The following is an 11,935-nucleotide window of genomic DNA, read 5'->3' on the forward strand; positions in this document are numbered from 1 at the left end:
TCACTTCGAGTTCAGTCGTTTCTTCTGTTCGCTCAGTGAGCTAATCTCTCGTTGTTTCTTCTTCTTTGATCACAGTCCCCCGACGCTGTCCGCGCCAACGGCCTGAACCTCGCTGGCGTCAAGTACCTCTGCATCAAGGCTGATGACCGCTCGGTGTACGCCAAGAAGAACGCCACCGGTGTGTGCTGCGTCAAGACCAGCAAGGCTGTGCTCATCGCCCTCTACGACGAGAAGGTCCAGCCCGGCCAGTGCGCCAACGTGGTGGAGAAGCTCGCCGACTACCTCATCGCCCAGGGCTACTAAAGTGGTTCCCTCCCGATCTCAGGTAGTTTGACATCTTCTCGAGGCGGACCGTCTCGCCCCGTTCAATCATCTTGGCGCCTCGATGTGTCGCACACCTCAGCCTGTAATATCAAAAACATAAATTGGTGTTTCACCACATCTCGAACCTTTTCTTCTTTGTGTTGAGCGGGTCTTGAACCGCGCCACACGAGAAACAAGTCCAAAAAACCCGCCAAAAAGCACGAGGTTGTGAAAAGAGTGCCCCCCACCTTTTGGCCAATACAAACACACCAAGGAATTGAATGAAATTTCGACAACCACAAGGCCACAGCGACCCAGAGGGTCCTGCCCAACAAGATGAGCATAAGCATTGAATCCAACAATGGAAGAAGAGGAGTTGCCCCTGATGCTCAGCTTGGCCTCAATCTCCAGTGATTGGGAAGGAAATGAAGATGAGGGGCAAAGTGAGGACTATGAGGGGGAGGAGGAAGAGGAGGAAGAGACAGTCCCAAGCATCACAGCACAAGAGCAGGAGAGAAGAAGAAAGAAGAGTATTCTTGTTGACTTCATCCATGAATTGCTGCCCAAAGCTGTTGCAGCATTCCATGAGGATCAGGAGCAGGTACAGCCCCTTTCTAGAGTATAACCATTCACAAACACTCATCATTCCCTGGGGACAGAAACTGGCTGTGCAGAGGCAAGAGGAACTGGCTGTGCAGAGACAGAGGCAAGGACTGGCCCATGAGGTAGGGACAGAGCTTCTCACCCTCTCTGTGCTCTAACTCACCACACCCACAGCCACTTCCTCTGCCACAGGCCAGAGAAGCCCCAGCCCCTGATCCTGTGGAGTATCTGCCCAGAGGACAACATTATGATCCAATTGTGGGCCAAATAGGAGTACCAGCCTCTGCTTAGCATATTGTTTTGGCCAAGTGTGCTGATGTGCTGTAAATGTTCTGGCAGAGACTTGACATCCAAATCCTCCCCTACATCCCATGGTGTGAGGGAGATGATGGAGTGCTGAGAGAAGTGCACCCTGAGTCACCATGGACCGATTTCTATCCACAGGGCATGTGGATTGATGATATTCACCACCAGTGGAAGGTAACTTTGTTTTTTCTGCAGACAACCTGGGTCCTCTCTCTTAAATTCTCATTCTACAGCAAGAGCATGATGGACTGCTACACACTATCTCTCAAGTGTATGGCACAGCCAGTGATGCAAGGTCACTCATTACCCAAGCCTTCCATGAGGCATTGGGCTACCCTGAAGATGTGGTGCATGAACAGTACACCCTCCACCCTTTGCTTTGGGTCTGATGAAGTTGTGTTCTCATCTGTCAAGTGCAGACTGGCCCAAGTATACCCAGAGCCTAGGCAGTACCACTCCCAATTCTGATGATTGTTTGTTTGTTTGCTGATGGGTGCTGCACAGGGTTTTTGGTCAAACTGTCAACCTGACCCACTGGTTCTGTCACATTTGCTATGAATTTGACTGTGGCCAACATGCACTGGTACCACTCCCTTAAGGCTTCACAACTCCCATGACTGACTGGGTCTCTATCAGGGTGAAACAACTGAAGCAAAGCTGCCCTACCTCCCTGCATCAACAGAGGAGGAGGTTCTGGCACAGCACAGAGAGCACTGCAGCAAGGACTGTTCCTTTCTGGCTCTTAAAGCAGTGCAGGCCAGTCAGGAGCAAATTGAGCTCAGTTCTGAAGAAGTCCTGTGCTTCAGCTTGGTCTTCCCCCTCCATGGTCCCAACTTCTGTCAGATTGCTTGTGACCTTGGTGTGCAGGTACTCCCCCCATATCTGGGTCAGTTTTGAGAGATTGAAGATGACTGGTTGTGTTCAGGTAACCTGCAGCCAGGTGGGTGGCTTCTACTACCAGAGCAAGGAGGATGTCATGACTGCCCTTGTACAGGAACAAGATCAGATGATGCACACCAATGGTGCAGCACATCCCCACCTTGCCAATCTGCCATTTAACTTCTCACAAAAGGTGTGCAGAAAATTCACAACCCAGCAGTCCAGCCAAAATCAAACAAAAGGTTAGAGGTTGTTTGTTCTCACTTCACAGCATCTCAATCTATCTTCCTCTTGCAGGAGATCATGAGTGGCAGAGAGCAGGAGAAGAAAGATGCCTACATGTATTGCACCTGCCAGGGCCAGTGTGACACTAATTGTCAATGCCTGCTCAATGGTATGGCCCCTCACCATATTGCCTCTTTGTTCTAACTCTTTTTGTTCTTGCAGGAACAGGCTGTGAGATTCAGTGCTTGTGCCCCAAGTCATGCCACATTCACTGGAGGGGCTGCCATTGCCATGCAGGCAACAATGCATGTGGCACAAACCATGTATGTCACTCTATTCCCAGCATCACAGCACATTCCTCACTTCTTCAGCTAGTGTCCATGTTTCAAGGCTAGGAGGGAGTGCATGCCAGACCTGTGTGCTGCCTTCAAACCTGGACAAAAGAGCCACAGCTGTAACAACACCAACCTCTGCTACAGCCACTCAAAAAAGGTGAGTAATCATTCCATTTATTTGTATCTGTGTCATGATGTTCTAATTTGTACTAATGGCCTTTCAGAGGTTACTTGTTGGTTACAACAGTGCAATCCAAGGCTGGGGATTGTTTGCTGGTGAGCCTATCCATAAGGGTGAGTTCATTGGTGCCTATGCTGGTGAGGTACACTGCTCCTGCTTTCTGTGTGGCTTACCACAATGAACTTAACTGTGCCTCAGTATGTCTCTCCACAGGAGACTGCTGCAAGAGAAGAAGTTGTGCTGGCATCTAGGCAGCCCTCCTATATCTTTAGGCTCACCTCCAATGGGCCTCAACTTGATGCTGCTACCATTGGAAACAAGCTCAGGTTGCCCCACCCTCAGTCTTGTTGGTTTCTGCTCTAATCTTGGTCCCTGGGCAGGTTTGCCAATCACACTGAGGATGCAATAGCAAATGTGGGGGCCACCAACAAGACCATGGCTGGCCAGCAGCATGTCTACTTCTATGCCACCAAGGATATCCCTACAGGCACCCACACACTCTTTACCAAACACAACACCATCCTTTCCTAACTTCTTTATACCACCAGGGGTGGAACTCCTCTATTCCTATGGAGCTGACTACAATTACTCTGAGATGTCTCCTCTTGATGCTTCAGGTACTCAACATCCTCCACCTTTTTACTGGTATCTCACATACCTTCAACTGCAGTGATAGCTGGGAAACAAGACAAGATTGGAAGGACCAGAGGACCCTTTCTGGTGGAACAGAGTGCTGGGCGTGTGACTTTTGTAATCCTTCCCTTGGTCACTCTTGCTTTCAGTTTTGGAGAAGTAACAAAGTTCAACATGGTTCTATGCCAAAGGCTGTTTAGTGGAGGGTCATAGGCCACAGCCTGCAGCTGCTGATTTACTCAATTTCGGTTTTGGGAAAGCCTTGTGTCATGGAACAACACCCCTCGGAGCTCTCCCAAATCACCAGATCGCTCCCTTCAACTTCTCCGCCGGCAACCCCAACCAAAACCCGACAAACAAAGCGGCAGCACGAACGCAACAAAGTACCAAGAAGAAGAGGAAGAGGATGGAAGAGGAGGCGACAGAGAAGCTCCTGCAGGATGAGGGCTTCGAACTGGTATCGCCCGACATCGACCGCGGTGCGCACTCAGTCGTATTTCGCTGCCGCGTGGTGAACACCAGGCGACGCCCGGAAGATGAGGTCGTTGTGGTGCCACCACAGCATAGCCACCGCCATCTTCACCTCCACCACCGCGACGGCGGCACGAAGATGAAGGAGCGGACAAATCATCGGAAGATGATGATGGAGATGAAGATGACGAAAATGGAGAGGCCAGCGAGGGGATCGAACACCGACAAAACAAGAGCCTCGAGGAGGGACAGGTGGTGCGGGTCAAGGTGCTCAACGTATCCCTGCCCCTGCCACGCCACCTCACCAACTTCCACCACGAGCACCAAGTGGTCGCCTCGCTCCGCGACGTGGAGGGCGTGGTGCGGGTCGTGGCCCGCCTGTCGCGGCCCGGCGTCGAGGCCCTCGTCGTCGAGGACTTTGGCGGCGAATCGCTCGACAAGTGGCTCGCCCGTGACGGCGCCTTCGCCTCACACGGCCTTGAGGGCATCCGCACCTTTCTCGCGCTGGCCCTCTCCATCACCCGCACGCTGGGCAACATCCACAGCCGCTCCGTGGTCCACAAGGACCTCAAGGTGCGTAGCCGGCTTTTTTTTTATTATTATTATTTGTTATTTGTTTGTTTTTTATCCGCAGCCCGCACCAAACCAACCGGAAAATGAAGCGTTCACTAGAAAGAACGAAAAGCGACAGAAAGAGCGAAAGAGACTCACGCGTTCACAGCCACACAACCTCATATGGAACAGAGATACGGGCGTGGTTAAGGTCTCCGACTTCGGCATAGCGTCGGTTGTCATTCGCAGCAAGGACACCACGTCGGCCCAAACGCAGGGCAAGCAGTCCGCTGTGCACCACGTGCTGGGCTCACTCGCCTATCTCCCACCCGAGCTCTCCTTCCGCGCCACGGGGGGCAGCTCGTCGCTTTACACGGCCACGTCAGCGCCCTCTGCCGGCGGCGGCGGACAGGTTACGACCCGGCCGGTCGACTACCGGAGCGATTTCTACTCGCTCGGCGTGACCTTCTTCGAGCTCCTCTGCGGCACGCCGCCGTTTCGCGAGCGCTCGGCCGTGCGGATGATGCACGCCCACATGGCCAAGCAGCCGCCGCTGGCCCATGAGCTCAACCCGAACGTGCCGCGCTGTCTGTCGGCGGTGGTCAACCGGCTGCTGGCCAAGTCGGTGGAGGAGCGGTATCAGAGCAGCCGCGGCCTGGTGGCCGATCTGCAGCGATGCCAGGCCATCATCGAGGCCCGCGCGCAGGCCGACGACGAAGTCGACGACGCCGAGAAGGAGCGGCTGGTGGCCAAAGCCGAGGCGGCCGAGCTGGCGTTCGTGCCCGGGCAGGACGACGTGTCGGACGTGTTCGCCTTTCCGGCCAAGCTTTACGGTCGCGAGGAGGAGACCAGCCGGCTGCAGGACATCTATCGATCCCTGTCGCACTCGCACGCTCATCCCAAAAACCAGGTGAACACGACGACACACGCACACACGCACACACGCACACGCACACACGCACACGCACACACGACACACGACACAACACATGCGCTCGAGCTCATCGTCGCATGCATATTGCAGGTGTTGATGGTGGCGGGCTATTCTGGTGTGGGCAAAACGTCGCTGGTGGGCCAACTGCGGGAGGTCAAGCAGCAGGCCTACTTCATCTCGGGCAAGTACGACTTCAACAAGCGCGACGTGCCCTATTCGGCCATCGTGGCCGCCTTCTCCGACGTCATTCACCAGGTAATTGTTCATTTGTATTATTGAATTATTATAATACTTGTATTTATTATTCTTATTTAAATACTATGTTATAATCAATCTTTAACTTCATCTTTATTGCGATTATGTTTTATTTTATTTATGGTACTTCAATTTTGCGGGGACAGATTCTGGCCGAGGAGGAGGAACAAGTGAGCCGGACGAGGGAGAGGCTGCGCGAGGCGGTCGGCACGAACGGCCAGCTGCTGGTGAACGTGATTCCGAGCCTGGAATTGCTGATCGGCGAGCAGCCGGCGGTGGAGCTCGACCTGGGGATGTCGGAAATGCAAAATCTCTACAACCAACTCTTCACGCGCCTAATCGACGTCTTCTCGAGGTATTTGCTCCTTTCTCTTTTTGTTGAGCGCAACCACACACACACACACACACACACACACACAACTAACGTGCACACAGCATCAAGCCAGGGCAGCCGTTGATCATGTTCCTGGACGACTTGCACTGGGCCGATCAGCCGTCGTTCCTGCTGATTCAGAAGATTGTGTGTCGCACGCCGTCGACGGGGAGCGGTCCGCTGCTGCTGGTGGGTGGCTATCGCGACAACGAGGTCAGCCCCACGCACCCGCTGTGGATGCTCCTCGACGAGTTCCGCAACAAGGGCGTCCAGTGCAACAGCATTCTTCTCGAGGTACGCACTGTACACAGTCAGTCACACCACCTGGTGACTACTACGATGGGCGATCACGATGGAATCTCACGCATGCAACCAAACAAACGTTACACCCAGCCTCTGGGGATTGACGATGTAAATAGGATGGTGGCCGATGTGCTGCACTTTGCCGAGGCGCCGGAGAGCACGCTCAAGCTCTCGGAGCTGGTGTTCACGAAGACCAAGGGCAACCCGTTCTTCACCATCAGCTTCCTCACCAAGCTCCATCAGAACAGCTCATTGTACGACTCTCTCGCTACTATCGTTCATGTGTCGGGGGGGGGGTTGTGTTGGCGTGGGTTGGCCCAGTAATACATAAATGGCGCGTGCAGTGGTTCGACTACACCAGGGGCTGTTGGCAGTGGGACCTGGAGAAGATCGAGGGCATGCAATACACAGACAATGTCGTCGAGTTCATGGCACAGGATCTGCGCAAACTCCCCAACGAGGTGCTTGCTTGTTCGCCCCACGCTACGATGTGACGTGCTTTCGCTGAGTGGACGTGGGCGCGCAGACTCTCGGTCTGCTGGAGGTGGCCGCCTTCTTCGGGGGCAAGTTCGATGTGCGGGACATTGCCGAGTATGTGTCGATGCCGGTCGAAGCCGTAGAAAACCTACTCTGGCAGACCCTTCATCAAGGTGCCTCTTTCAACCGTTCCCACCGTCTTCTTGGCTTGAGCTGGGACTGTGTGTTGCGGACCCTGGCTAAGGTTGGTTGGCGTCGGTGCCCGCCCACACAGGATTCGTGATGCGTTCCGGGGACTTTGACTATCGGTTCCTGCACGATCGCATGCAGCAGGCGGCCTACGAGTGTGTGCCGCCCGACCGGAACAAGACGATGCACCTGGACGTGGCCCAATTCCTCATGACCAAAGTCAACACCAAAGAGGACTTCACTGTACGCTCTCTCGCCCCCACCTGCGGTCCACTTTTGCCTGTCGATTCATAAATTCACACACAACGCGTGTTCAGCAAGCGACGTGGAACCGGAAGCAAGAGAGCTCGAACGAGCAACAACGATTCGACATCTTCGACGTTGTGTATCACTTCAGCGAAGCTGCCGATCTCATCCAGGACCCCGAACAGCGGCTCGTCATCGCGCGGCTCAACCTCAACGCCACCATCAAGGGCAAGAACTCAATGGGTGCGGCCACACAATATTCTTATTCTTATTATTATTTCGTTTTCCTGTCGTCATAATAATTAATGTGTATTTTTTGGTATTGGCAGCGTATGAGATGGCGCGTAAGGTGGCGGCTCAGGGAATCGAGATGCTCCCGGCCGATAGGTGGGAGTCGCAGCACAACCTCGCCTTTCAGCTCTACCTGGGTATATACCACCCTCTCTCATCTATCTTGGTCGCCAATACCCGACCACTGACTGACTGACTGCCACACACACACACACACAAACAAACAAAAAAGAGCGGGCGCAGTGCGAGTACCTGTGCAAGAACGTCGAAGCCGCGGAGCAACTCTTCAGCGCGGTGGTAGAACATGCCAAGGACGCGTGGGAAAAGAACGAAGTCTACATTCAGCGCAACCAGATGTCCACCTGCATGCAGCGCTATGATGTACGCACAGCTCTTCTTCAACTCTCTTGACAGGTGTGGCTCATCATCGTGCTGGCCACCTATCGACAGGACATGATCTCGTACGGGCTGCAGGGGCTGGCCGCGCTCGGCCTGGACCTGCCGGCCGACCCGGACAACGAAATGGTGCAGCGGGCACTCAAGGAGGTCGACCAGCTGCTGGCCAACCGCCAAATCTCCGACCTGCTCGACGACCCGCCGGCCACCGACGAAAGGGCTATGGTGCGCACCATCCCCATCATACCGAATTGTGCTAATGTAGTAGTTTTCAAATGCTCTGTGTTGTGTTGCCAGGTTATTCAAAAGCTCATCAGTAAGATGGCTGTTGGTTACTACTTCGTCAAGCCCAATGCCTACACTCTCGCACTGGCCACCGGCGTACGACTCCCTTTGTGTTGCAATGGGGGGGAACAACAATCAATCACTAACCTTTGCTTATGTGCTTACGTGTGCATGTGTTTGCGTGTGTTGTTTGCAATTCCCAACAGGTCAAGACAAGCATCCAGTACGGCCACGTGGCGCACTCGTCGCTTCTCTATGCCTGGTACGGCTGGGTAGCTTGCGGGATTGCCAAGCGGGTACTGCTCTCCCTCGCCGTTGCAAAGAAGACTTCTTCTTTTTGAGGGGCGCACTGATCGTTGTCACTTTTGGTCGTGCTGGCTGCAGTTCCGAGAGGCCTACCAGTGGGGCAAGTTGGCCATCGATCTGTGCGAAAAGCACTACGCGCATTCACGCTTCGCTGATCGCGGAGAGGTGTGGGAGATCTTCTACTGTACGCACATTATCGCCTGCGTGTTCTGCGCGTACGCGAATGCTGATTATAATATGATTACATTGTGGCAGCGTATCTCAACTGGTTGAAATACCCGTTGAGCGAGTCCATCCAAGGATTGGAGCTCGGATTCAAGCACGCAGTGGCTGGCGGTAATCCAGCCTTTGGCACCGGGTGCGCTTACAACCTCGTCGGCAGCCTGTGGTACAGCGTGCCTCTGCCTCAGATCGTCTCTTGCAGCGGTGCGTTCTCTCTCTTCCCGCGGGTGTCGTGTCGTGCCTGGTACGTGCGGCACATTCTCATTTCTTTTCTTTTCTTTTCTTTTTTCTCTCTAGACCCCTATCGGCGGTACTCGGAGGAGACGGGCTGGACTGATGTGTGCAAGATGCTGATCACCTTTGAGCGCTTTGCCAAGCTGCTGATGGGCACAGCGGTCGATGAGTCTGACGAAGAGTTCGAGGTCTACATCGAGACCGATGCGAGGCCAATGCCCATTGGTGCGTACGCCACCGAGAGACTGTCACTGTCATTGGCGCCGTCTAACCCGGTTGTGCGGTCGTCGGTTTGTGATGATGACCTCAGCGCAACACCACACCGTGAGAATGCACTACCTGTACATAATGGGTCGGTACCATGAGGCACTCCAAGCCGCCCAGAAGACGCTGGAGCGGCTCTCCTTCATCGCCCAGTTCAAGGAAGAAGTCGGTTCGTGCGCTGTCTCGCCTGATGATCGCACCTCTCTCGGCCAACACTCACCCACCGCCGTTGTGTGTCGTGTGTGTTGTGTGTCGTGCGCTATAGAATTCCATTTTGTATATTCTCTGGTGCTGCTGGCCTTGTGCAAAGGGGCGCAGAACTTCGTCACGCCCAAGGAGCGCGTGCGCGAGCTCGGATCGGTGTGGCGCGAGTCGGAGAAGAACATGGAGGTGAAGCCCTCCGAGTCCCGGCTTCGCGCGATCGAGAAGCAGCGAAAGAAGCGTAAGGAGAAGATGCGATCCCTGGAGCGCGGACCCTACGGTGTCAGCAATGGCGGGAGCGGCGGGCGGCTCACCGGTGCCCTGCCCCACTCGGCGCGCGACCAGAGCGGTGGGCAGGCGGTAGCGCTGACCAAGGAGGAGTACGAGTCGTACAAGGCCACCGCGGCACAGATGCAAGCCAAGCTCAAGCAGTGGGCCGACGCCGCGCCCTGCAACTTCGCCCACCAGTACCTCTTGGTCGAGGTTCGTTCGAAGCCGCGTGTGTCACTAATCGTGTGTCGAGAGTGTCATGAATGCTGATAATGCCTTCCAACGACAGGCGGAGCGAGCATGGCTGGCCGAGCGCGAGCGCAGCAGCGGGCGTGACAACACGCGGCTGGCCGAGATCGTCGACATGTACGAGAAGGCCTTTACCATGGCCATCGAGAACGGATTCGTGCAGGACGCCGCCACCGCCAAGGAGCTTTCCTGGCAGGCACGTACATTCATTTATACTAGAGTACTATTTGATAAATAATACTAAATACGCAATTTTGTATGACATGGTCAGGTGCTCAAGGCCATGGCAGACCAGGCAGCCGCCGAGTCGGCCTATTGCTTCGAGAAGTGGGGCGCACGCGCAATCACACGGAAGAACAATGCGACCAAGGCCACTGGGATGCATTCGCCGCCGCCCGTGCGCAGCCTCACAGCCACCTCAACGCACATCAACCCGTACTCCAGCACGACAGCCATCATCTCCAGGTACCACCTGGTCCCCACCACATTGTTCACATACGGCCACGCACCGCCGACTCACACAGTTATTGGCCGTTCTAGTGCACTCGACCTGGACGCAGTGGTGCAGGCCACGCAACACTTGTCATCGAAGCTGAATCTGAGCGAACTGCTGACCTCGCTCATGGACCTGATCGTCACCAACACCGGCGCCACTCGCGTACGCGACCGCGCACCACTTAGCACCTGCGGGTGTTTTATTCTTAATTTTTGTGTTGTCGACATACAGGGAACGCTGCTGCTGACGCAGGACGAAAACAATGTCGACAGTAGCGACAGCTCTCGCGGAAGCGACGAGTCCGACGAGAACGACAAGCCCGGACAACTGCACATCCGGGCGAGGGCCAAGTCTTCCCGCAGGGTACTGCCCTAACCTCACTCTTTTTGTCGCCTGTGTGCTCCCTGACTGATCCAGTGAGCTGGTCGTACACTCTCTGCAGGGAAATGTGCGCGTGAAGGTGGTCCAGGTGGTGTACAACGGCGAGAACTCTGATTTGCCCAACCGAGTGATCAACTACTGCTGGCGCACCAAGAGTATGATCAATTTAACATTCTTTGCATTCTCGCATATATATAGTAATGGGAGTGCTTGACTGACACATGTGCTTGTATGTTGTGTGTCGATGTAAACAAAGGTGCGGTGGTAGTGCACGATGTGTTGGTGGACCGACGCTTCGAGACGGACGACTACGTCATGCGGCGCCAGCCGCGTTCGGTGCTGTGCCTGCCCATGTCGATCAAGGGCGTGCACCGCGGCCTGGTCTATCTCGAGAACGGAAGCGCGGTGGGCGTGTTCAGCGACGATCGGCTGCGGCTGGTCAAGCTCCTCACGGGCCAGCTCATGAACACGCTCGAGAACGCGCTTCTGGTCGACAGGCTGCGACAAGCCAACCGGCAGCTCCGGGCCAAGAACTCGCAGCTGCGGGAGATCGACAAGGTCAAGGACGCGTTTCCTGGCCGTGGCGAGCCACGAGCTGCGCACGCCACTCAACGGCATCATCGGCATGGCGTCGCTCATGGACGACACCGACATGAACGGCCAGCAGCAGGAGTGCATCACCGACATTCAGGACTCGTCCGAAACCCTGCTCTCCCTAGTCAACGACGTGCTCGATTTGTCCAAGCTCAAGGCCATGAAGCTCAACTTTGTACGTCGTGTGTGGTGTCGTGTGTCGTGTGTCGTGTGTCGTGTGTCGTGTGTCGTGTGTCGTGTGTCGTGTGTCGTGTTACTGATGGAGAACACGGTTGCAGGAGGCCAATTTATGCGTGCTCGATCAATGCGTGGAGACCTGCCTGAGCGCGGTTGAGGCTCAGGCGGCCGCCAAGGACATCGACCTGGCCTATATACTCGATCCCGCAGTGCCTCGCCATCTGATGACCGACACCCTGCGACTACAGCAGGTCATCGTCAACCTGCTCAACCACTCCCTGCGAATCACGGAGTCGGGCGAGAT

General features: G+C 55.1%; 3 protein-coding genes across 3 annotated transcripts in view; all 3 read left to right on the forward strand.

Moving 5' to 3' along the window:
* ACA1_076370 (profilin) overlaps positions 1-303 on the forward strand; it is a gene marked incomplete at both ends in the record, with an annotated part of 507 nt that extends 204 nt beyond the window's left edge. Inside the window, one exon of the mRNA XM_004335749.1 lies at positions 76-303. Coding sequence (XP_004335797.1) covers positions 76-303 — 228 coding nt within the window. The remainder of the gene's footprint in view (positions 1-75) is intronic.
* Positions 304-1,233: 930 nt separating this feature from the next.
* ACA1_076380 (uncharacterized protein) lies at positions 1,234-3,363 on the forward strand (the record flags this gene model as incomplete). Its single annotated transcript, XM_004335750.1, has 5 exons — positions 1,234-1,386; positions 1,849-2,079; positions 2,138-2,234; positions 2,363-2,453; positions 3,213-3,363. The coding sequence occupies 5 exons, from the start codon at positions 1,234-1,236 to the stop codon at positions 3,361-3,363; spliced, it is 723 nt and encodes a 240-aa protein (XP_004335798.1).
* Positions 3,364-3,871: 508 nt separating this feature from the next.
* The window catches only part of ACA1_076390 (GAF domain containing serine/threonine kinase), a gene marked incomplete at both ends in the record, with an annotated part of 9,837 nt that continues 1,773 nt past the window's right edge, over positions 3,872-11,935 (forward strand). The window contains 30 exon segments of the mRNA XM_004335751.1: positions 3,872-3,944; positions 4,076-4,509; positions 4,571-4,789; positions 4,901-5,398; positions 5,513-5,677; positions 5,824-6,032; positions 6,113-6,344; positions 6,444-6,607; positions 6,715-6,814; positions 6,880-7,003; positions 7,105-7,262; positions 7,337-7,508; positions 7,595-7,693; positions 7,789-7,937; positions 7,971-8,177; positions 8,250-8,333; positions 8,444-8,533; positions 8,622-8,727; positions 8,799-8,969; positions 9,063-9,224; positions 9,310-9,432; positions 9,574-9,947; positions 10,024-10,183; positions 10,274-10,448; positions 10,524-10,641; positions 10,711-10,842; positions 10,922-11,015; positions 11,117-11,429; positions 11,449-11,629; positions 11,733-11,882. Coding sequence (XP_004335799.1) covers positions 3,872-3,944; positions 4,076-4,509; positions 4,571-4,789; positions 4,901-5,398; positions 5,513-5,677; positions 5,824-6,032; positions 6,113-6,344; positions 6,444-6,607; positions 6,715-6,814; positions 6,880-7,003; positions 7,105-7,262; positions 7,337-7,508; positions 7,595-7,693; positions 7,789-7,937; positions 7,971-8,177; positions 8,250-8,333; positions 8,444-8,533; positions 8,622-8,727; positions 8,799-8,969; positions 9,063-9,224; positions 9,310-9,432; positions 9,574-9,947; positions 10,024-10,183; positions 10,274-10,448; positions 10,524-10,641; positions 10,711-10,842; positions 10,922-11,015; positions 11,117-11,429; positions 11,449-11,629; positions 11,733-11,882 — 5,436 coding nt within the window.

The sequence above is a fragment of the Acanthamoeba castellanii genome, assembly GCF_000313135.1.
Source record: "Acanthamoeba castellanii str. Neff unplaced genomic scaffold scf7180000084612, whole genome shotgun sequence".
NCBI classification, from domain to species: domain Eukaryota; phylum Discosea; order Longamoebia; family Acanthamoebidae; genus Acanthamoeba; species Acanthamoeba castellanii.